Source organism: Octodon degus, unplaced genomic scaffold, assembly GCF_000260255.1.
Source record: "Octodon degus isolate 3935 unplaced genomic scaffold, OctDeg1.0 scaffold00081, whole genome shotgun sequence".
NCBI lineage: Eukaryota > Metazoa > Chordata > Mammalia > Rodentia > Octodontidae > Octodon > Octodon degus.
Genome location: NW_004524657.1, coordinates 8,953,058 through 8,975,878, shown reverse-complemented (window position 1 = coordinate 8,975,878; position 22,821 = coordinate 8,953,058). Strand labels below are relative to the sequence as shown.

At 38.0% G+C, this 22,821-nt stretch overlaps 2 protein-coding genes across 3 annotated transcripts in view; both read left to right on the top strand.

Annotated features, from left to right (window-relative positions):
* Window positions 1-21,355, top strand: part of Zbtb11 (zinc finger and BTB domain containing 11) — a 33,598-nt gene extending 12,243 nt beyond the window's left edge. Inside the window, exons 3-11 of one of the 2 annotated variants that reach the window (XM_004636594.2) lie at window positions 614-845; window positions 4,562-5,400; window positions 5,641-5,817; window positions 10,315-10,560; window positions 12,146-12,290; window positions 15,984-16,101; window positions 18,004-18,162; window positions 18,270-18,445; window positions 19,296-21,355. In XM_004636594.2, the coding sequence (XP_004636651.2) occupies window positions 614-845; window positions 4,562-5,400; window positions 5,641-5,817; window positions 10,315-10,560; window positions 12,146-12,290; window positions 15,984-16,101; window positions 18,004-18,162; window positions 18,270-18,445; window positions 19,296-19,813 (2,610 nt within the window). In that variant the 3' untranslated portion in view covers window positions 19,814-21,355. The remainder of the gene's footprint in view (window positions 1-613; window positions 846-4,561; window positions 5,401-5,640; window positions 5,818-10,314; window positions 10,561-12,145; window positions 12,291-15,983; window positions 16,102-18,003; window positions 18,163-18,269; window positions 18,446-19,295) is intronic. The other variant, XM_023721299.1, reaches the window with a different exon arrangement.
* On the top strand, window positions 13,637-14,602 carry LOC101574272 (tetratricopeptide repeat protein 1). The gene has a single exon (XM_004636593.3). It carries the CDS (start codon window positions 13,724-13,726, stop codon window positions 14,585-14,587), a length of 864 nt encoding a protein of 287 aa, XP_004636650.1. The 5' UTR covers window positions 13,637-13,723; the 3' UTR covers window positions 14,588-14,602.
* Window positions 21,356-22,821: the final 1,466 nt, after the last annotated feature.

Below are 22,821 nucleotides of genomic sequence, written 5' to 3'. Positions count from 1 at the left end.
TTCTTTTTTTTTTTTTTTTGCGGAACTGGGGATTGGAACTAAGGCTCTTGCGCTTGGGAGGCAAGCACTTATTGTACTGAGCTATCTCCCCAGCCCCTGGTTCTTTTTGTTGTTGTTAATGATGTATTGGTACAGATAAAATAACTCCTAGGACAGCCTCTAGTTTATAGAGCAAGATAAAATTAATTTGGCTAGGTTTTTGGTGGTTGATTTCTGTTTTTTTCAGTTTTGTTTCTTTTTGTCTTTGTTTTGAGACAGTTTCACTGTGCAGTTCGGGCTGACCATGAACTCTAAGCAGTCCTCCTCTGTTAGCCTACAGTGCTGGGCTTACAAGCACACCCAGCTGTTCATTTGTTTTTTGATGTACATCATCAAAGTTCTGGCCTGTAAGAAAAAATAACAAGAAATGAGAAACAGGACTTTAAATACATAGATAGTAAAACAAGAATAACCTAGCATACACAAGGCCCTGGGTTTAATCTCCAATACCAGGAAAAAGAGATTTTTTTTTAAAGGCACATTATTTTTCATATGTTACAGTAGAATAGTTTCTCAGGGTGAAATATGCAGATGATACATAATATACCTCTTGTTCTCAAACTTATTTTGGCAGGTTGACACCAAAGGAGTGGTAAAACGTTCTTCTCCAAAACATTGTCAAGCTGTTTTGAAACAGCTGAATGAACAGAGACTTTCCAATCAGTTCTGTGATGTTACTTTGTTGATTGAAGGAGAAGAGTACAAAGCTCATAAATCTGTTTTGTCAGCTAATAGCGAATATTTTCGAGACCTTTTTATTGAGAAAGGAGCTATTTCCAGTCATGAGGCTGTGGTAGATCTTTCTGGTAAGAATATTTGAATACCTTGTTTTTTGTTAATAATGTACATTCTGGAAGAAGGGTATGTGGTGTATATGTATGTCTGTCTTTTTGTCCTCCAAAAACCATGCTAATATAGAGGCTCAAAGATACATGCTAATATAGAGGCTTAAAGCAGCAGACCAACTCAATTGAGAGATTTCTTCTTTTTATTGATTTTCTTTTTCTTTTTTTCTTTTTTTTTTTTTTTTTTTTTGAGGAGGAGGAATGGAGATCAAACTCAGGACCTTGCACTTTCCAGGCAGGAACTTATGCCACTGAGCTATCTCTTGGGCCCCTTGAGATTTCTTCTTTTTAATTTATAAGATAGAATTATGGAAACAGCAATTCTTTTCTACCACTGTCTTCTAGACCATACAGCTGTAGCAGAATTATTGTTTCTGGGATTCCAACTTTTTTTTTCTTCTGTATTTAGGACAGGGTCTACAGGGTCTCACTACATAGATTGGACTCAGTGATCCTCCTGTTTTCAGCCTCCCAAGTGCTGGGATTACAGGGGCGCACCACTACACCCAGTCTCAATCAATTTCTCAGTGCTCCCAGGGGCAGGGCCAGCACAGCATACCGAGAATCAATCCCCAGCTGCTGGGCTCTGCCTAAGCAGGCTCTTTAGCCTGATGAGCTGTTAGACCAGCCTTCAACTGTTAATAATAGCTTGAGAGAAATACACAGTTACATTTGTATTATTATACTAAATGAATATGAATTCATTTAGATTGCTTATATTTTATTTTGTGGACATGTGATTGTACACAGTGCTTTTGTAAATTTGTTTTTTTTTTTTTAATTTTATTTGTGTGTGTGTGTGTGTGGCCAGCTCAGCCCACCAGGGGGCGGGGCTGGCTGGCATGTGGTGCTGGGGGATTGAACCGCAGTCCCTGTGCTTTATAGTTTGTTCTAAGTAGGTGCTTTAGACCACTGAGCCATCTCACCAGCCCCAAATTTGTTCTTTAAGATTAATCATAGCCAGGTGTGGTGGTGCATGCCTATAATCCCAGCATGTGGAAGCTTGGGAGACTTCCATAGTTTCACAAGTTTGAGGCCAGCCTGGTCTGCATTGTGAGTTTGACACCAGCTTTGACTGCACAGTGAGACTATCTCAGGAGAAAAAAAAGCTAGAAGTCATTAAGTCAAAGCTGGATGTGGTGGCATATGCCTGTAATCCCACCACTCAGGAGGCTGAAGCAGGAAGATAGCTGAGAGTTCCAGACCAGAGCTCCTTCCAGAGCTCGTTTCTGAGACCATCTGGAAGTATAAACAAACTGCATTTGGGTCACAGCTCAAGACTTTGGTTGTAAGTTAAAACTAAGATTCTGGTCATAACCCACGTTTGTGTCAGGATGGTTGTACCTTGAGGGTCTGCTGTACTTCCTAAACAAGTGCTCTCCCACTCTCCTATACCTAGCTCTTTTAAAATTTTGAGACAGGGTCTTAAATATGTTGCATGTTGTCCTCAAGCTGGTGGGACTTCTACCTCAGCCTCCTGAATAGCTTAAATTATGGCCTGCACCACCTTGCCTGCAGAAAGCATCTTTTCTTTGTAGATGGCTGATCAAGGAGAGAAAATTCAAATCTGTTTGGGACAGTTACTGTATTCTGTGCAAGTGGTTTTTTTTTTTTTTTTTTTGAGCCTGAGAGGTGAGAAGGCCATCCTATTGTACATGTGATGTCTATGATAGTGAAAGCACCTATACTGCAGAACAGAAAAATGAGACTTCTGTCCTTAATCGCTCCAAGAAACCACAGACCAAATCAGAACTTCCTCTGCCTAGACTTTTGTATTTTAAGAGTTCTTTTTTAGGGAGTGAGGGGAGACAAGTAACTAGGACTTGAACTCAAGGCCTGGTGCAAGTGCTTCATCTCTGAGTTAGATCTCTCATCCTATAGAAAAATTGTAATCATAGTTTCATAAAGATAGTTATCACTATATAGTGAGTTTTTCTGGTTTTATAAGTGGTGCGAATTCTAAGAAATCACTTTTGAAAGTGAAGCATTGAGAACTTACAAAAGAAATAAACTTCCCTTATTCTCCCATTTAAAAGAAAAATAGGGCTGGAGAGATGGCTCAGTGGTCTAAAGCACCTACTTAGAACAAGCTTGGCAAAGCACAGGGACCACGGTTCAATCCCCCAGCACCACATGCCAGCCGGCCCCGCCCCCTGGTGGGCTGAGCTGGCCACACACACACACACACACACACTAAATGTAAAAAATTAAAAAATTAAAAAAAAATAAAAGAAAAATAATGTAATACCTCATTTATATAGTATTTACCTCATTCCTTGAATCAAGGATGAATGAAGTACAGCCCATGGGCCAGTCTTTTTTTTTTTTTTTTTTTATAGAAAGTTGTATTTTCCATTGTGCTCTTTCAGAGTGGTCTGAATTCACCTTGTAGTGTGTACTTCTTTTTGTACCTGTAATTGGCCTGCACTCATTCTGCAAAGCATATTTCTTAATCACTTTAACAAAAATAAAAGTTGTGTTCATGTTCAGCTGTACCTATTGTATATATTTGCCTTCCAGTTACTGTCAGAGCCTAGCAATTGTGAGACACTTTGTGGCCTAAAGTACTATTTCATTCTTTTCAAAGTTTTTGCTGACCCTCATCTTAGATCTTGGTTTTTAATTTTCATTTGTAGAATACTTTGTTCAAGTCAAAAATTTTTTTAAAAATAATTTTATTGAGAAATAGCAATGAGACAGTTTCAAAACCGATTACTAGCACAGTTTCAATAATTAATACATTTCATATTGTTGACTTAGTGGTTATTCATTGTACTAGATGCAGACATGATATCCTGTCCACCCACACTATTTTTTTTAGCTTCAGGTTATTGTTTTATTAAAATGATGACTATATTATAAGACAATATCAAAAGATTCCTTTCCAGGGTTCAGTTTTGTCGTAGCATTTATATAAGATAGATGAACTTTATTATGGCATTACATATTGTAACAACTCCGAAGTCCACAGACACTATTAGAACAGATCTTTCTATTCATTGAATTAAGAGAATGCAGCTGTATATCTATCCTATTTTAAGTATACAGATACAAAATCGTAGTTCATTTGTATCCTCCTTTTTTGGTTAGTTTTGTCAGAGAAGGGCATTCCGTTGTCATTTAAATATTGTAGGTGCATGAATTCAGAAAAATATTCCAATATAGTCTAGTAGTCCATAATAGTAGTGAATATTCCGTAAGACTGGCAATGTCAGAAGTTGTTGTCAAGTCAAAATTTTATATGGACTACTATTAAAAAAAAAATGCAGAATACTTCACATGAGGTTAAGGAATAAGTTGGTTGAACCCTGCCTACTCACCTGCTTCCTCTATTTTTCCCACCCTCCATTTTCCAGCAGGTGTTTCTTGAGGGGAATTTGAGGAACCCAGGGTTTTAAGGAATACAATTTGATGACTGCCTTACAACAGCTTTGAGGTAGTAAGTCTGATACTGTTTTCCAAATTAGGTACTGAGAAACTTGCCTTAGAGAAGTGACGTAGTAGTTACTCAAGGTTTAATAAGCAGCCAGGGTAGAAAGCAAATCCAGGGGTAATTGATTGTAGAATAAATGGTCATGATTGTTATTAAAAATATTTTATAATAATTGTGTTCTTATAGTATGGTTCAGTGATTTTTCTTTTCTTTTTTGGTCTCCTGCTTTTCTTGTTTTGTACAGGTTTTTGTAAAGCAAGTTTTCTTCCTTTGCTGGAATTTGCCTATACTTCTGTACTGAGTTTTGACTTCTGTAGCATGGCTGATGTGGCCATCTTAGCTCGTCATCTTTTCATGTCAGAAGTCTTAGAAATTTGTGAAAGTGTACATAAACTAATGGAAGAGAAGCAGCTTACAGTGTATAAGAAGGGTGAAGTACAAACAGTTGCATCTACCCAAGACTTACCAGAAAACCATGGAGGTACAGCCCCTCCCACAGCTAGCAATGAGGGAACCACTACAACTTTGTCTAATGAGCTTGGAGACTGTGAAATTGTGCTTCTGGTAAATGGAGACTTGCCAGAAACTGAACAGAATGGAGAATTAGCACGACAGCCAGAGCCGCAGGTTTCTTCCGAGCCAGAAGCCCCTCTGTCATCTGTAGATTGTATAAATAATTCTCATCCAGAAATGGAGACTGTTGATTTAATAACAAAAAACAACCAATCCGAGCTAGAAACTTCAAACATTAGAGAAGATGACGCAGGTTCTGATACACATCCTAAACTTTCAAAAGAGACTGTAATCTTAAGCTCACAAGAGAACATTGACATGGAAAATACATCAACTGATGATGTCTGTGTTGAAGATATTTCAAAACATAAGGAAGATCTTGTCCAACCTTTAAAAGATCAGGAAAATCTAGTTGCGCCAATAGAAAAGACAGACCCAAACCCTGATGACACTTACAGAAGTAGACTTCGGCAGCGGTCTGTCAATGAAGGGGGTTACATCCGCCTACATAAGGGCATGGAGAAAAAGCTACAGATGCGGAAAGCCATTCCCAAGTCAGCAGTTCAGCAGGTATGATACATTAAACTACCATCCTTTGTAGTTCTGGTTGAGTGCATTCTAGTGATAAATTTAATGTCTATGATAAAAATTAATTGGGAAGGAAAATGGATACAGGAAAGCGCTTTAATGTTTTAAATATCAATATAATGTAAATTTGAAATATTTTCATTAGAATTTTATAAAATGACTTACAACTTTAAAAAACAAAATGAATATATTTAGTTTTGTTTTGTTTTTTCCTTGACTTAGGTGGCCCAGAAATTAGTTCAAAGAGGGAAAAAGTTGAAACAGCCAAAAAGGGATGCTAAGGAGAACACGGAAGAGGCATCCCATAAATGTGGGGAATGTGGAATGGTCTTTCAGAGACGATATGCCTTTATAATGCACACGTTGAAACATGAGAGAGCTCGAGATTACAAATGTCCAGTAAGTACCTGAAGTATTTAGAATGCCTCTAAGTTGATAAATTGAATCCATTTTACTTACTAATCGAAAATTATTCTTACTACTGGTATTCTGTATCTGTCTCCTTTATAAAGAATCCTCAGCTGGTTTGTACACATCATTACTTTCCCTTGCTCAACACTGTTTTACATTTGCTTTCTCTATCCCTAGTAAGATAATAGTACAAAGATTGTTTTAAAAATATCAATGTATAAAAGGACAAAGAGAACAGAAGAAACCTTGGCAACTAGATTCTGAATGCTAATAAGATAGTGTAAGTGATTCAGCAAATCTGAAATGACTCATTTCTAAGTTCTCAGTAGAAAAGAATCTATTCTAATTGTATTGCAAGCCACCAAAAAGCTTTAGAATAGGTGGTACTAGCTATTTTTGAAAGAAAAAGCAGTTGAATTTGGCCTGACATCCTTGTTTTCTCTGGGAAAGATAAAACCATAATTTCTGGGGACCATTGTATACAGTGAAGGTAGGTGTAATGAGTCCAAAATGAGAAACATGATAGTGTCCATGCTGAATATTGAAACTTTTGTCTGTTTCCTTATTCCAGTCCCAGGATGTTAGCAGCCAGACTTTTAACCCAGAGACAAAAAAAGATTTCTCAGAGAGCGTCTTAAGCCTGATAAAAGAATTACAGACATAATTCATTGTTATTTTTCTTCTCTTTATTTTATTTTATTTTTTTTTTTGTACTGGGAATCAAACCAGTACCTCACACTTAGCACGCAGGTGCTGTGCACTGCCTTGCACCTGGACTAGTACTTCTTGTTAAAGACTATGGCTACGAGACTCAATCCTGTTTTCAGTTAAGAAAGATGAGTTCACTTTTGTTTTTGTTGTAAGAGGTGGTGGTCTCATGCTGCTTAGTCTGACCCACATTACCGGGCTTGAGCAGTCCTTCCCTCGGCCTCTCAAGTAGCTGATATACAGGTGTGTTACAAAGTTCCCGATTTTCATTTAGTACTTTGTCATTTGATGCTGGGATTGAATTCAGGCCTATGCATATTGGAATCATCAGACTTGTGATTTCAAGAGAAAAAGCAACCTGAGGTTCTAAGAGTAAGGAAAATATTCATAAAAATATGATTTATATAAAGGATAAATAAAAAATTCATGATGAATAGAGTAACTGAATATATTTGAATCTCAGCCTTCAGAGGTCACATTCATGGGTTAGTCAATTCCATATTGAAAATATTTGAAAAAATTATTAAATATATACAAACTTTTTTTTTGTCATGATTCCCTAACCAATATAGCATAAGAATTTAGCATTTAATTTTATTATTATCTTGACCTGACTTAGTAATGCCATTGTAATATAAGACATTACAGGATTTTGCTATTTCAGACAATTCTGGAGCCAGTCTTGGGTTGGTTAGGGACAAGTGTATTATACTTTTAAAAGGGACATATTAGGAGAGGAAAAGAGTCTTCTTGGTTTCATTTTGGTCTTTTGAGACAAGGTCTTCCTGTGTAGCTCAGGCTGATTTTTTTTTAATGAGCAGAATATATTTATTGAGGGACAGAAAGCTCTTGTCCGAGAGAGGGACAGGAGGGAGTCCCGAGCGGGTTGTCCCCCACAGGCTGATCTTGAACTTAAAATTTTCCTTCCTTTGCCTCCTGAGTGCTGGAATTACACCATCATGTGTCTCAGAAGAGTTTTTTAGTAATAAAATACAGCTATTTTTGATTTATGATGGTAAGTTTACTATGATGTAATGCCATCATAAATTGAAGACAGTCTGTAGTAACCAAAATAAGTTAAAATATGAAAGTGCAAAAAACTAGAACATTGGACTATAACAAAATAATATTTCCAAATACAGAACATGGAGGGAAGAAAATCATTGATGTCATAATCAGAAACATCAGAACCTAAGGAGAGGTATTTTCATGTTAAAAGGGTACATTGCTCAGAAAAGTGGATGAAAATAAACCTATGTCAAACTACATTATGAACTTTGAGAATCAGGGGAAGAAGAATATCTTACCAATTCCCAGAGGAAAAAAATGGTCAGTCTCACAGAAAGGATATGGATCAGACTGGCTTGAGGCTTTTCCACAGCAACAATGGAAGCTGTAACATGGAGGTACAATATCTTTTAAATTCTAAAAAGAAATGATTTCTAAGTTGAAAATACAGCCAAACTACTAGTTACTTATCATTATTATATTATTATTATTATTATTATTATTATTATTATTATTATTATGTGGTTTTTTGAGACAGGGTCTCACTATTTGATTTAGCTGGTCTTAAATTTACTATGTAATCCAAATTCTTCCAGCAGTCCTGCCTCAGCATTCCCAAGTGCTCAAATTATAGGCATGTACCACCATGCTTGACTTCTCTGTCAGTTACTTACAATAGTAGAATAAGAACATACTCAGACATGCAGGACCTGAAAAGTTTAATTTCAAATTCCTTTTTTCAAGCTGTTAATAGGTCACTAAAATGACCAGGACATGAAAAATAGAGATGTGGGCTTAATTCAACAGATAATCTAGGGCTGGTGAGATGGCTCAGTGGTCTAAAGCACCTACTTAGAACAAGCTTAGCAAAGCACAGGGACCACGGTTCAATCCCCCAGCCCCACATGCCAACCAGCCCCGCCCCCTGGTGGGCTGAGCTGCCCCCCCCCACAAATAAATAAAATTTAAAAAAAAAAAAAGCAAATAATCTAAAAACTTCATTACTACATCAATGACAGGATATTTCAAGATGAAACTGTGTTATCAAACATAGTGAACAGTCAGAATAGCTTACAATAAGATGTCATGCCTTGGCAGAGCTTTCCGATAATACAATGATGGGGTTGTTCAGGGAGTATGTGTGTATGTGTGTACAGGACCTTCACATTGAGCTACACTGACTTTTTTTTTTTTTTTTTTTTTTTTTTTGAGATAGGGTCTCACTAAATTACCTAATCTGGGCTCAGATTTGAGATTGAGATTCTACTTCAGCCTCCCAGGATGCTATAATTACATGTGTCTGCCATCACCACTGGTTAATGATGTTTTAAATCTCTCAGAACTGGAGAACGTTTGGTGATAACTTAGTAGTAAATATGAATATATAAGAATAACAAAGTAAAACATGCAAGAAAAAGGATCATAGTGTACTGTGTAGTACCCAGTTTTTATAACATTTATATCCTCCTGCTTAGGATCCCTCACTTGCTGTGCAGGCCCCACTCCTGGGGCGAGCTGAGATAGCAATCAAGACTGGGCGTGATAGTGTGTACCTGTAATCCCAGCACTTGGGAGGCTGAAAACAGGAGAATCACTACGAGTCTGATCTGTGTAGTGAGACCCTGTAGACCCTGTCCTAAATACATTAAAAAAAAAAAAAAAAAAAAAAAAAATATATATATATATATATATATATATCCTAATATACTATTGAAATTGTTTTTACATGAATGGGATATAAATTGTTCTAATCCAATATAATTATATTAAAGTGAGGTAGTGGGAATCATTTACTTACATGGAAATGCAGGAATGAAAAGAATCAGTTTTCATTATGAATACTATTTAAAGAATTACAAAATAAACTGAGCATGGTGCACATGGACTGTAATTCCAGCACTTTCATAGCTCAGACAGGAGGATCACCAAGAACTGAAGGCCAGCCTGGACTACATAGTGAGTTCAAGACCACTGTGAACTACAAAATAGCTTACCTTAAAAAACAAAACAAAACAAAACAAAAAAAAGTACAAAAAAGTGAGTTACAGAGTAAGTACCAAAACAGTCGGGAAAATTAACTTTAGAAGCCTCCCCAGTTCACTGGGAGTGATATTCAACTTTCTACTTATCTGTTCCATGTAAAACTACTACTATATTAATAGCAGCAATAATACATTGTATTTATCTGTGTCTAGTCCCTTAAAGCCCAGTTCAAACTCAGTCTTTTCCTCTTGTCCTGATTATTTTTAAGAACATAACCTTTTTCACATCAGACATGGTACATACCTGTAAACCCAGAACTCAGGAGGCTGAGTGAGGCAAGAGGATTTCCATCAGTTTGAAGCCACCCTGAACTACAGACATAGTGAGACCCAGTGTCAAAAACAACAAGAGAACAGTTTCACCTTTTTCTACAAATAAAACCTGTGCTTCAGTTTTTATATGTGTATTTATGTATGTATTATTTGAGACAGAGTCTCACTGTGTTGCCCTGGCTGGCCATGAACTTGGTGGTCCTCCAGCCTCAGCCCCCTGAGTAACTGGAATTATAAGCATGTGTCACTGCCCAATTTCTGGTTAAATTTTAACCAAAGTAGGGTCTGAGGATTCCTTTCATCGCTGTAATTTGGCACTTAACATCCTATGTTTTGCATAGTCTGTATTAATTTTTGGCAGTTATAACAAATGGAAAGTTGAAATGAATAATTTCACTCAACATTTTATAATACAAATATATTTAGACGGAATTTTGTTCACTGTTTCTTTTAGTTGTGTAAGAAGCAATTTCAGTATAGTGCTTCTCTGCGGGCACATCTGATCCGACACACCAGAAAAGATGCGCCCTCCGCATCCTCGTCCAGTTCCACATCTAATGAAGCTTCAGGAGCCTCATCTGAGAAGGGTAGAACCAAACGAGAATTCATATGTTCCATATGCGGAAGGACATTGCCCAAGTTATATTCTCTCCGAATACATATGTTGAAGCACACAGGTGTAAAGCCACATGCATGTCAGGTAAAGCCATAACATTTATTTTATTATGTAAAGAAGATTGTAATCTGTCATGATGAGGCTTGGTGGAGTAAATTCTGGGGTCACCTTCCCTTGTCTAAAATATCAGGAAAGTCTGTCTTCAGTTTGTTGTCTACATTAAAGATGATTCTCTATTATTTAGTTTTCTCTCTGAAGTTTTCCTTGGTCAGGTAAAGTACTGCTTAAGCTTTGTTTTCTTTGTTGCTGAGGTTTTAGGGTAACTAAGCACCAAAATAGGATTCTTAAAGAATCCTGTGATTTAAAAACAAATATGTGATTACCTAGCATTGGGCTGCTTGGAGCATTGAAATGTTATAGCATAGCTATCCTTACACATAAGCATGACCCACTATTTACTAAGTAATTTTGTAACCTGATATATTTTTTATTTCTGTGAGGGAATAAAATGAATCCTGCCATTCATCCAACTTCTTTTTATTGTTTTTTTGAGACAGAGTTTCACTGTGCATTTCAGGTTGCCCTTGAACTTACTTTGTAGCCCAGGCTGGCCTCAAACTCATGGAGATCCTTCTGCCTCAGCCTCCTGGGTGCTGGGATTATAGACATGCACCACCATGCCCAGCCTCTCACCCACCTTTAATAATTTTCAGCATGTGGTCAAATCTGTTTGAGTCATACCATTACTCAGTGCTCTTGTCCCTACTGCCTCATTATTCTGAAGCCAAGTCCTAAAAATCATTTTATTCATAAGTTTAAATACCAAGTATAAACTGACCTGTGGTCTTCTATTCCATCACTCCTCAAAATTTGTGGTCCTAGTTGATTCTCTGACTTCACATATCAGACAACTTTTGGGCTGAGGGGACTGTTGTGTACGTGAGTAAAATCCTTTAAACATTTAAAAAACAAATTGTTCTTTGAAAGTATAGAAATAGAATTAAGTGTATAAAAACTCGTAAGAGTTATTTGTTATTGTTCCAGTATGTATTACACATCTGTCCCCAGGTGACTAGGGAAAGAGCAAAAAACTTTTCCATCACAGAATTTTTAAAATATCATTTTCTTTTCTTTTTCTTTGTATTTTAGGGAAGGGTCTAAACACAGGGTGTTCAGGGGCTCACTAATAGATCGGAATTGTAGTGATTTGCCTGTTTACAGCCCCCCAAGAACTGGGTTTATAGGCTTGCGTCACCATGCCCAGTCTCAGTTGCCTCTCTGGCCCCTGTACCTGCTTGCAGGCTCTTTAATCCACTGAGCTATTTGGCTGGCCCTAAAAATACTATTTTCTTTGTTGTGGCAGGAAATGATGGTGGTGTTCTCTCTCTTCAAGAAGTTACAGAGTTTACCAATCTCTAGTACAGAGGTTTTTTTCTATATTGTTTTGAGCTTTAGTGGTCACATGGATTTAAAAAAAGATAGCAACGGTATTTGTTAAGTACTGAAAAGGATATTAATTTTCTTTTTCTTTTCTTTCTTTCTTTTTTTTTTTTTTTTTGGTACTGGGAATTGAACTCAGGACCTTGTGCTTGCCAGACAGGCTGGCTTAATAATGTCTTTTTGCTTATTCTTCAGAAACAGCACCTATAACACTTTTTTTCCATTGTAGGTATGTGGGAAGACTTTTATCTATAAACATGGCCTAAAATTACATCAAAGCCTCCATCAGTCACAAAAACAATTCCAGTGTGAACTATGTGTTAAGTCATTTGTTACCAAACGGAGCCTTCAAGAACATATGAGTATTCACACAGGTAATGATGTATTCTTTTTTTTTTTTTATCATTCTTTTTTTTTGTATTATTGATTGTACCATAATCTTTAGAAATTCTATTGAAATACTAATGGTTATATGTGTGGAATTTTTTTAAATTAATGAGCTAACAGAGATATAAAAAGTTTTCCTAAATATAAAGTTTATGAAGAAAATTGGGAGGGGCTTTTTTTTTTGTGGTAGTGGGGATTGAACTCAGGCCCTTGTACTTGCCAGGGAAGCGCTTATTCTACTGAGCCATGGGGTGGGCATTTTCTTTTTCTTTTTGTGTGTGTGTGTGTGTGTGTGTGTGTGGCCAGCTCAGCCCACCAGGGGGCAGGGCTGCTGGCATGTGGTGCTGGGGGATTGAACCGCGGTCCCTGTGCTTTGCTAAGCTTGTTCTAAGTAGGTGCTTTAGACCACTGAGCCATCTCACCAGCCCCCTCGGTGGGCATTTTCTGAGATTAGCTCTTACTGTATAGTTCAGACTGGCCTTGAACACCTGGTGATCTCCTCCCTCAGCCAGCTTGGTACTAGGATTACCGGTGTGACCACCTTACCTAGTTTAAAAGTAGTTTAAGAATTCTCATTTGAGGGGGCCTGCCCCTTAGCTCAGTTCTTTAAGTGGCTGCTTCAATAAACTATTCAGGCTCAGGTTGCTGTGGTTTATCCCCACAACTCAAGCCAGCCAAACCTGCCCTGAAGCAAAAAAAAAAAAAAAAAAAAGAATTCTCATTTGAATATAAATGTTAAAGGGGCCAGAAAGATGGCTCAGTAGAATAAGTGCTTGGCCTGACAAGTGCAAGGGCGTGAGTTCAATCCCGGGCTCCACAAAAGTAAAAAGAATATAAATGTTAAGTGTTTCTCTCTGTGTAGAAAAGTTTGTACCAAGTGCTAAAATCACTAGATCCTAAAGAAAAGTCCAGGCTTGGTGTGATGTACTCCTGTAACCATGGATTTGGGCAGCTTCTGGTATGTGTAGGAGGATCACTTCAAGTTTGAGGCCAGCCTGAACTTCAGAGACCCCCTTCTCAAGAAAAAGAAGTCTGTGCTGAGCATAGCAATATATGGCTGTCATCCCAGCTATCTACAAGGCTGAAGGAGTGGCGAATCACAAATTGGGGGCCATTCTGGACAAAGTGAGCCCTACTCCAAAATTAAAATAATTTGGGGGCTGGGGAGATGGCTCAGTAGAATGAGCACTTCCCTAGTAAGCGCAAGAGCCTGAGTTCAATCCCGGGTTCTGCAATAAATAAATAAATAAATAGAATGAAGTAAAATGATCTGGGAAGAAAAAAAAGGAGGGGAAGGAAAGTGGATGATTTTAAGAAGTTTAAGGCTTGAGCGGAAGTGGAAAAAATCTTACAGACCTCGAAGGTGGGAGCCAGAGGAGCTGTGAGGCTAGCTTCAGCCTCACCTCCCTAACAAATCAGAATGGAGGAGAAGTCAGAGAACTGTAAGGTTCCAGAGGATCTGGTCAATGGTTTGAAGATTACAGAGCCCCAGGAAGCAGATTGTGCCCGGCCTTCAGCTCCTGATCCTGTAGATCAGCATTCTCAGAGCAAGCAGCTCAAGGATGATGAGGACCAGGGTGAAGAAGAGTGTTTTCATGACTGCAGTGCCTCATTTGAGGAGGAGTCCGGAGCGGATAAGGTTCAGAACAAAGCCGATGAGGATGTGAATTCCTCGGAACTAGATGAAGAATACTTACTAGAACTGGAAAAAAATATGCCAGATGAAGAGAAACAGAAAAGAAGAGAAGAGAGCACAAGGCTAAAGGAAGAAGGAAATGAACAGTTCAAGAAAGGAGGTTACGTAGAAGCTGAGAGTTCTTACACTCGAGCCCTTCAGATGTGCCCAGCGTGCTTCCACAAGGACAGATGTGTTCTGTTTTCAAACAGAGCTGCAGCAAGGATGAAACAGGACAAGAAGGAGATGGCCATCAGTGACTGCAGCAAAGCAATTCAATTAAATCCCAGCTACATCAGGGCGATACTGAGGCGAGCAGAGCTGTACGAGAAGACGGACAAACTAGATGAAGCCCTGGAAGACTATAAAACTATACTAGAAGAGGATCCATCCGTGCATCAAGCAAGAGAAGCTTGTATGAGATTACCTAAGCAAATTGAAGAACGTAATGAAAGGCTAAAAGAAGAGATGTTAGGTAAACTAAAAGATCTTGGGAACTTGGTTCTTCGACCTTTTGGGCTCTCCACAGAAAATTTCCAGATCAAACAAGATTCCTCCACTGGCTCCTATTCCATCAATTTTGTTCAAAATCCAAATAATAATAGATAACAAAATAACAAGTTCTAAGAAAAAAAAAAAAAAAGAAGTTTAAGCAGATGGATATGTCAACATGGTAGATGGTGTATATCTTCACTGGAATTTTTAGTCTCCCAGGCTTTAGAAAAAATATGTAGCCAGGCCTGGTGGCACACTTCTCTGATCCTAGCACTCCTTGAGTTCAGGATTCAAGGCCAGCCTGACTCAAGAAACAAAAAGGCCAGGTGTGGTGGTGCATGCCTGTAATCCCAGCACTCGGGAAGATGGCACAAGTTTGAGGCCAGCCTGGACTGTGTCGTGAGATCCTGTCTCAAATACAAATGAATGAAGGAAGGAACCAATGCAATACCCAGGAATAAGCTGCTCCCCCCCCCAAAAAAAAAAAAATCTGAGAATGACCAATAAAAGACAGGTGCTTCTTATAGAGCTGGTTTTCAACTTTGGCACTATTAGAGTTCAGAGATTTTGTAAGTACCTCTCATTTTTTTTTTTTTTTAAATTTAATTTTATTTATTTATTTATTTATTTATTCATTCATTCATTGTGTGTGTGTGTGTGTGTGTGTGTGTGGCCAGCTCAGCCCACCTGGGGGTAGGGCTGGCTGGTATGTGGTGCTGGGGGATTGAACCGCGGTCCCTGTGCTTTGCCAAGCTTGTTCCAAGTAGGTGCTTTAGACCACTGAGCCATCTCTCCAGCCCCAGTACCTCTCATTTTTAAAGTAGGAACCTTTGCTGGTGCCATCAGCCATGAACTCAAGCACACTGTTGTTCTCCTAAAATGACATCGCCTGGAGATGTTGTAGTTTGTATCACTACCCTCCAAGGTGTTTGAACCACAAAAGGATCACCAGTGACACATTCCTCAGAATTTATCCATTTCATTTGGCAAAAAATGACTGTATCATACTTTTAAAAGGAAATGGGGCTGGGGATATAGTTCAGCAGCATAAGTGCCTGCCTGGCAAGGGGAAGATCCTGAGTTCAATCCCTGGTACTGGGAAAAAAAAAGAAAAGACGACGATTATGGCAAGTTTGTTGTTGTTCTTACAAAGAATTTTGCTAATGTTAGAGTCCTGTGATAAAATAACGGACTTGTGAAACTGGGTGTGGTGGCATACATACACCTGTAATCCCAGCACACAGGAACCTGAGGCTGGAGGATCTCCAGTTTGAAGCCAATCTGGGCAATTTAGCAAGACCTAACTCAAAAAAATTCTGGAAGATAACAAGATAATAAAGAATTCTGTTGGAGGGCTGGGGAGATAGCTCAGTAGAATAAGCACTTAACCTGGCAAGCACAAAGTCCTGAGTTCAATCCCTAGTACCGCAAAAAAAAAAAAAAAAAAAAAATTCTGTTGGTAGCTGACCTGATTGATAGATTTGTAACATACCTTTTATTTTTTTTACAGGAGAGTCAAAGTACTTTTGCTCAGTGTGTGGAAAGTCTTTTCACAGAGGCTCTGGACTCAGCAAGCACTTAAAGAAACATCAGCCAAAGCCTGAGGTTCGAGGCTATCACTGTACTCAGTAAGCACTTAATATGCTTCTATTTATTTCATTATCTTACTTGGCTAATTTATAAGAAAATACTCAAAGATAATACTAAGCTGTGATTTCAGTCTACTCTTCATTTTAAACAGCCTTTATCTAAGTGTTGCTGTTTATTAGGATGTGCTCTCTAGGCATGAAGTTCTGGGGAAAACAAAGGTCTACAGACAGCCAGAATTCCTTTCCGGGCATTTCCTCTTTGACTTTCTGGTTTAGGTGGTGGTGTGAGTATTAAATTGAAGACTTTGTACCTCGCGCTAGACAAGTGCTCTACCACTTACCTGTATCCTCAGCCCAAGACTGTGTCTCTGTAGAGTGGGGCACTGCTAATTGCCCTTCCTTGGGACACTTTTATTACTTTGTCCTTTTTTCTTTTTCAAAAAATAATAATCTAAAGTATATTAATTTTTATCACAAATTGCATAGAAATACAAAATGCTTACAAGCAGTACTTCCAGTTATTACTAGGAAGTACTCAGGCCATGGAGATGGCTCAGTAGAATAAGTGCTTGCCTGGAAAGTGCAAGGGCCTGAGTTCAAACCCCAGTTCTACCCAAAAAGAAAAAGGAAGTACTGTTTGTACTTCCTATAATTTTCAGTCAAATCAATATCCTTTTCAGAGTAAAAGTACTAATTACACAATGAAACATTCAAACTGGCCTATTCCAGTAATTGCTACATGTAATCCTTAACTTCCATTTTTCATTTTCTAAGTCATCTTGTAAAACAAATTTTTGAGTATAAATTCATGTAATAAAATTAATCATGGTGGGGTACACAATTCAGAGGGTAAATAAAATCAAAGAACTCTTTCAGAAAGCTGTTAGATAGGTCAGGACAACACAGTTCTCTAATAGGAATTTGCTTTGGTAAAAGAGCCTGTATTGGGATTGCAAGTTGTTGTCTTTCGAACTATGGCTAAATTATAGAGGTTCAGTAGTTTGTTGTTTTGATTAAACATTTGCCTGGTAGCTATAAAAAAAAAATTCTGTTTTAGATAAGGTCTCAGAACCTAGTCCAGGCTGGCCTTGAACTTATGCCCATCCTCTTGCCTCACCCAAATGCTGGGATTACAGGAGTGGCACACCCCACACTCAGGTAGTCACTGTAAACCAGTGATGGTGAACCTTTAAGAGCCATGATGGGGAATCTTTTAGAGCTGTGAATGCTAGGAACGTACAGGCATGCACCACCACACAATTTGTCTTAATTTAAAACAAAGGTAGTTTATTGACAATACGTTTTTCATTGTAAGTGAAAGAAAATGCAATCACAACTGGCTTGAATAAAAGGTAAAGTCTAGACATGGTGTAACCTAAGCTAGATTCAGATTGATTAGTCCTTGGTTTTTCTAGGGCTCCTAGTGGACAAGGCAGTGGTAGTGGTTTCAGCCTCACAGTCTCTGAACTTTTTAACTACCAGATTTTCTAGCTTCCTATGTGGTAGTTTTTTAGGTTCCTTCTGATTCGATAAAAGTAAGTCACTTGGACAGCTTGGAGTAAATCACCATGGCCAGGGGAATGTTGTGCTCTGACTGACCTAGTTCTGAATATTCACCCTTAAAGCCTGCCTTCAGCACATGGACACAGTGAAGAGGATGTAAAAGCACAGAACAGGACAGGGCAGAAGAGAGATGGACAGTAAATTATTTGTCTCAGATCTTTTGGGAACGGTCCATGACTTTTTTCTCAAGTATCCTATGCTGTAGAGTTTAAGAACCTAAAAACTGAATTCTTGATGTCAGATTGGAAAATTAGGGAATCCTTTTAAAATTGGCACTCATTTTGTAGCGTTCTAGAAAACCTAAGAATGTATAGAATGCTTCGAAACTTGTTATAAAGGATTAAGATAATCTAGTTGGGCCACTACACTTTATTGCAGATGTGAAAAAAGCTTCTTTGAAGCTAGAGACCTTCGCCAACACATGAACAAACATCTTGGTGTGAAGCCATTCCAGTGCCAGTTTTGTGATAAGTGCTATAGTTGGAAGAAAGACTGGTATTCCCATGTGAAGTCTCATTCTGTCACTGAACCTTATAGGTGGGTAAATCTGAGAAAAATCTGGACCTGAGAAAAACTAGGTATGTGATTCTTATGACTTCTCATGCCTTGGAAAAAAATAATTCAGGTCATTTCCCCTATTTTAGGTGTAATATATGTGGCAAAGAGTTTTATGAAAAAGCTTTGTTCAGAAGGCATGTAAAGAAAGCCACCCATGGGAAGAAAGGAAGAGCAAAGCAAAACCTGGAACGAGTGTGTGAACAATGTGGAAGAAAATTCACTCAGCTGAGAGAGTATAGGAGACATATGAACAACCACGAAGGTAAGTATTCTATATTACATGTATAAATGAGTAAGAGGGGCTGGTGAGATGGCTCAGTGGTCTAAAGCACCTACTTAGAACAAGCTAAGCTTCGCAAAGCACAGGGACTGCGGTTCAATCCCCCAGCACCACATGCCAGCCAGCCCCGCCCCCTGGTGGGCTGAGCTGGCCACACACACACACACACAATAAAATGAATGAATGAATAAATAAATAAATAAATCTTTAAAAAAATAAAATAAAATGAGTAAGAGCCAGTCAAGTAGTGATTTTTTTCCTTGCTAGCCCTCTTGGGGATACCATCCTGCTTGCCTGTTACTTTACTTTGGTAAGCGATTAGTCCCCAGTCCTGAAAAATATGTTCAAGTGATAGAAGTGAGAATGTAATGATTTAAAGGCTCTGTTTTCTTATCCTGATTATAGAATTGCTATGAAGGAATAAATACTATATATAGAAACATTTGTCAGTCAATTTTACCCATGGGAAAATAGTTATAGATTATGGTAAGGGTCTTATTTATTTTTTGGTAGTGGGTGATTGAACTTGGGCTGTACTGCTGAACTTTATGCCCAGCCCCCTTTTCTTTCTGAGATAGTCTTTCTTGCTCAGTTGCCTACGTGGGGCTACACTTGGAATCCTCTGGGCTTAGCCTCTGTGCTGTGGCAGGCTCATGCTGATCCTGGTTAGAATCTTGTTCACTTGTCTGTTCTAAGAAAAACCATTAGATGCGAAATGCAAGATTGCCTTAGTCAAAGTAAAAAGCCTTACTGGGCTAAACTATTGCCAAGCAGTTTTTATGAATTTTGTTGGTGCTTGTACCTCATCCCACACACTTTTTTTTTTTAATAGGGGTGAAACCATTTGAGTGCTTAACATGTGGAGTAGCTTGGGCTGATGCTCGATCTCTAAAACGCCACGTTCGAACACATACTGGAGAACGGCCCTATGTCTGTCCTGTGTGCAGTCAAGCCTACATAGATGCTCGAACACTCCGTAAGCATATGACCAAATTCCACACAGACTATGTGCCTTGCAAAATTATGCTAGAAAAAGATACCCTTCAGTTTCATAACCAAGGAACTCAAGTGGAACATGCTGTTAGCATCTTGACTGCAGATGTGCAGGAACAAGAGAGTAGTGGTCCACAAGAACTTGAGACTGTGGTGGTAACAGGAGAAACTATGGAAGTTCTCGAAGCTGTTGCCGCTACTGAAGAGTGCCCATCGGTATCTACACTTTCTGACCAAAGTATTATGCAAGTGGTTAATTATGTGCTGGCACAACAGCAAGGACAGAAGCTATCTGAAGTTGCAGAAGCTATTCAGACTGTTGAAGTAGAAGTGGCACATATTTCAGAAGCAGAGTGAATATAGTAATGATAAAAACAAAAATTTCATGTACACTGAACTCAGAACATTTGTTTACGATTCCTTGTGACTATCTCATTAGAGTTTGTATGTCAAGCTCTGGACTATCAGTGACTTCTGAACTATGTAGCCAATGAGTTCTGTAGGAAAGTCTATGTACTGTAAAGAAATTAAAAACAAATTATTTGAAGGTAGTGATTTATCGTGGTATGCCTTTTATGAATTCATGTTTATAAACAGCTATACCAAGTCTAAAGCTGTACATTTTCACCTGTATTTTGACATTATTATATATTTTGAGTTTAAAAGGCTGTACCAGTTCAAAGCTTTTCTTCTGGTTTATTCTCAAGCTGTAGAGGTTCTGTGATTTCAGTTGCCCTGTTTATAAAATTCTAATATAAACCACTTCAGTAAGATTATAGGTATATATAGTTTTGATGCTTTAGACCTGGTGATTCTTGACTATTTATTTTACACCTTCTAAGTCAGGGATTCTTTGTTCTGTTTTAAAGCACTTAGTAAGTTACATGTTGTAATCAAGTTTGCACAATATATTTATCTATATGGGAAGCTAAAACAAATAGCTAATTTTTAAATGCCATTAAAATGCATGAAATGCCTATTATAGCCTCATTGTACTATCTCTTCAAGGCAAGTAATTTACCATGAGAAAAGTACTGTTATAAAATTCTGTTGGAAAATAATCCTAACTTTTTGCAGAAAAATTAGTAAGTTAGTTTTGGTATGTTTTCAGTTCATATCATGTTTAATTTTGTTGAAAAACTGCAGTTCAGAAATAGGATAGCAATATAAACATCCATAGCAGTCCCGTGGATACTATAAAATTATCAAGGAATTTCAGAATTTTGAAAATTCTTAAATGAGTCATCATTATACTAAATGAATTATGGTCCTACCAAATTTTTGAAATATTTTGAAATTACCTAAAAACTAAATTAATTCATGTGTTTGAATTATAAATTCTCACCTATCTTAGCTATCCAATTTTCTGATTTTCAAAATAACTATGGGGAGATGCCACATTTCTCTCTAGGGAACTACCATTTAAATTGTAATTGTTAAAATTAAGCTTTTAGGTATTAAAAGCTGTTATAATATATAAAATTAAGATGTGAGCAGATCGTAAGTCATTCCTGAAGCACAAGAGAAGAATGTGCCTTGATGTATATATATGAAGATGCTTATTCCCGTTTACTTTAAAAATGGCTTTAATAAAGGATAAAGAATAAATGTGATACCTGTGCATGCATTATACTTGCATACTTATAATATTTGCATTTGCAAATTTCCTATTGTTTTCATAGCTATGTGGCTTTCAATTTTAAGAAGTGAATCAATATACAGTCCATAACTTTAAATGGCTGCTTGTTTATTGTACCTTTTAGTTAGTGAAAAATATTACAACCTAAAATTTGAAATTGTCTTTTATGTTCCATTTACAGTTATTAGAATTAAATGTATAAGAATATTAATGTATGTCATAAATATGTAAATAAATGATGTTGAATCTTGTTTAAAGGCGTAACTTCTAGAGTTGAGCTTTTTAGTATTTTTTAATCCATAAATCAGATAGTGGTTTATTTTGTTTTTTATTTTGAGATAGTGTCTCACTGAATAGATCAGACTGGTCTCTTTTTTAAAAAATATTTATTTATTTATTTATTTTGTGTGTGTGTGGCCAGCTCAGCCCACCAGGGGGTGGGGCTGGCTGGCATGTGGTGCTGGGGGATTGAACCACGGTCCCTGTGCTTTGCTTAGTTTAGCTTGTTCTAAGTAGGTGCTTTAGACCACTGAGCCATCTCACCAGCCCCAGACTGCTCTTGAATTTTCTATGTAGACAAGGTCTCAAACACATATCAGTCTTCCTGCTCCTGTCTCAGCCTCCTACATACTGAGCTTACAGGTGAGCACCACCACACCCGGCCAGTTCTGTATACATTTTGGGATGTGATTTCATCTCTAGTAGGGCTTGCTATGTTCTAGTGTTGGTATCACCTCCAGAATTCATTTTCAAACTTTAATTCCTGATATAACAGATTAAGGGGTGTGACTCCCATGGTTTGTAGCTCATGAAGGCCCCACCCACATGAATAGATTAGTTTCTTATAAAAAGGCTTGGAGGAAACTAGCTAGCTGCTCTGGGCCTTCTGGGCCCTTCTGCCTCCCACCCTGTGAGGATGCAGCAAAATGCCGTATGGGATTTGGACAGCAGTCCTCAGGAAACACCAATTTGTGTTTTCCTTTATCTTGCACTTCCTACCTCCAGAACTAAAAAACAATTTTTTGTGGTGCACAAATTACCCAGTCTGGTGGTGGCTTGTGATCCTCCTGCCTCAGCCTCCCAAGTGCTGGGATTATAGGGATGGACTATAATACCTATAGCCCCAGTCTTACTAACTTCTCAAATTCTGTGGCATGTGTGTCACAGCCAGCTTTTATCACTGAAAGCTATAAAAGTTCACCATCCTTTACAGTACAAGGACAAGCCTATTTTTCTAAGTCTTCAGGGGAAGCTCTAAAGACAGAATTTAGCCTGAGACAGGGACATACATCTCCCAGCTTACGTGGTTTAACTAAAGCATCAGTAAATGGTAACAGCGACAGTGGCAACAAAAATTAAGCTTATAACATACAGAATATACAGAAATCACTTGGTCTTCCAACCTAGGAAAAAATAACACATAATTTGACAAGATGGGAATGAAGTACTCTGGAATAAACTTGGTAAGGAAATGTGTAAAATCTGTATAAGACAAATTGTAAAACACTTAAGGCAAAAGCAGATTGCTCTTAAATTACTTTTAGCAGCTAACTAAAACTAGATCCTTCTTTTTTTAATGTATTTAGTACAGGGTCTTAGTAGATTGGACTCATAGTGATCCTTCTGTTTTCAGCCTCCCAAGTGCTGGGATTACAGGGGCATGCCACCATGCCGTCTCAGTCACTGTCTCAGTGTGTCCTGGGGGTGGGACCAGCACCTTACTCCA

What these genes read in the sequence shown, in the direction of transcription:
- LOC101574272 (XM_004636593.3), top strand. Translation starts at nt 13,724, where the DNA reads ATGGAGGAGAAGTCAGAGAACTGTAAGGTTCCAGAGGATCTGGTCAAT.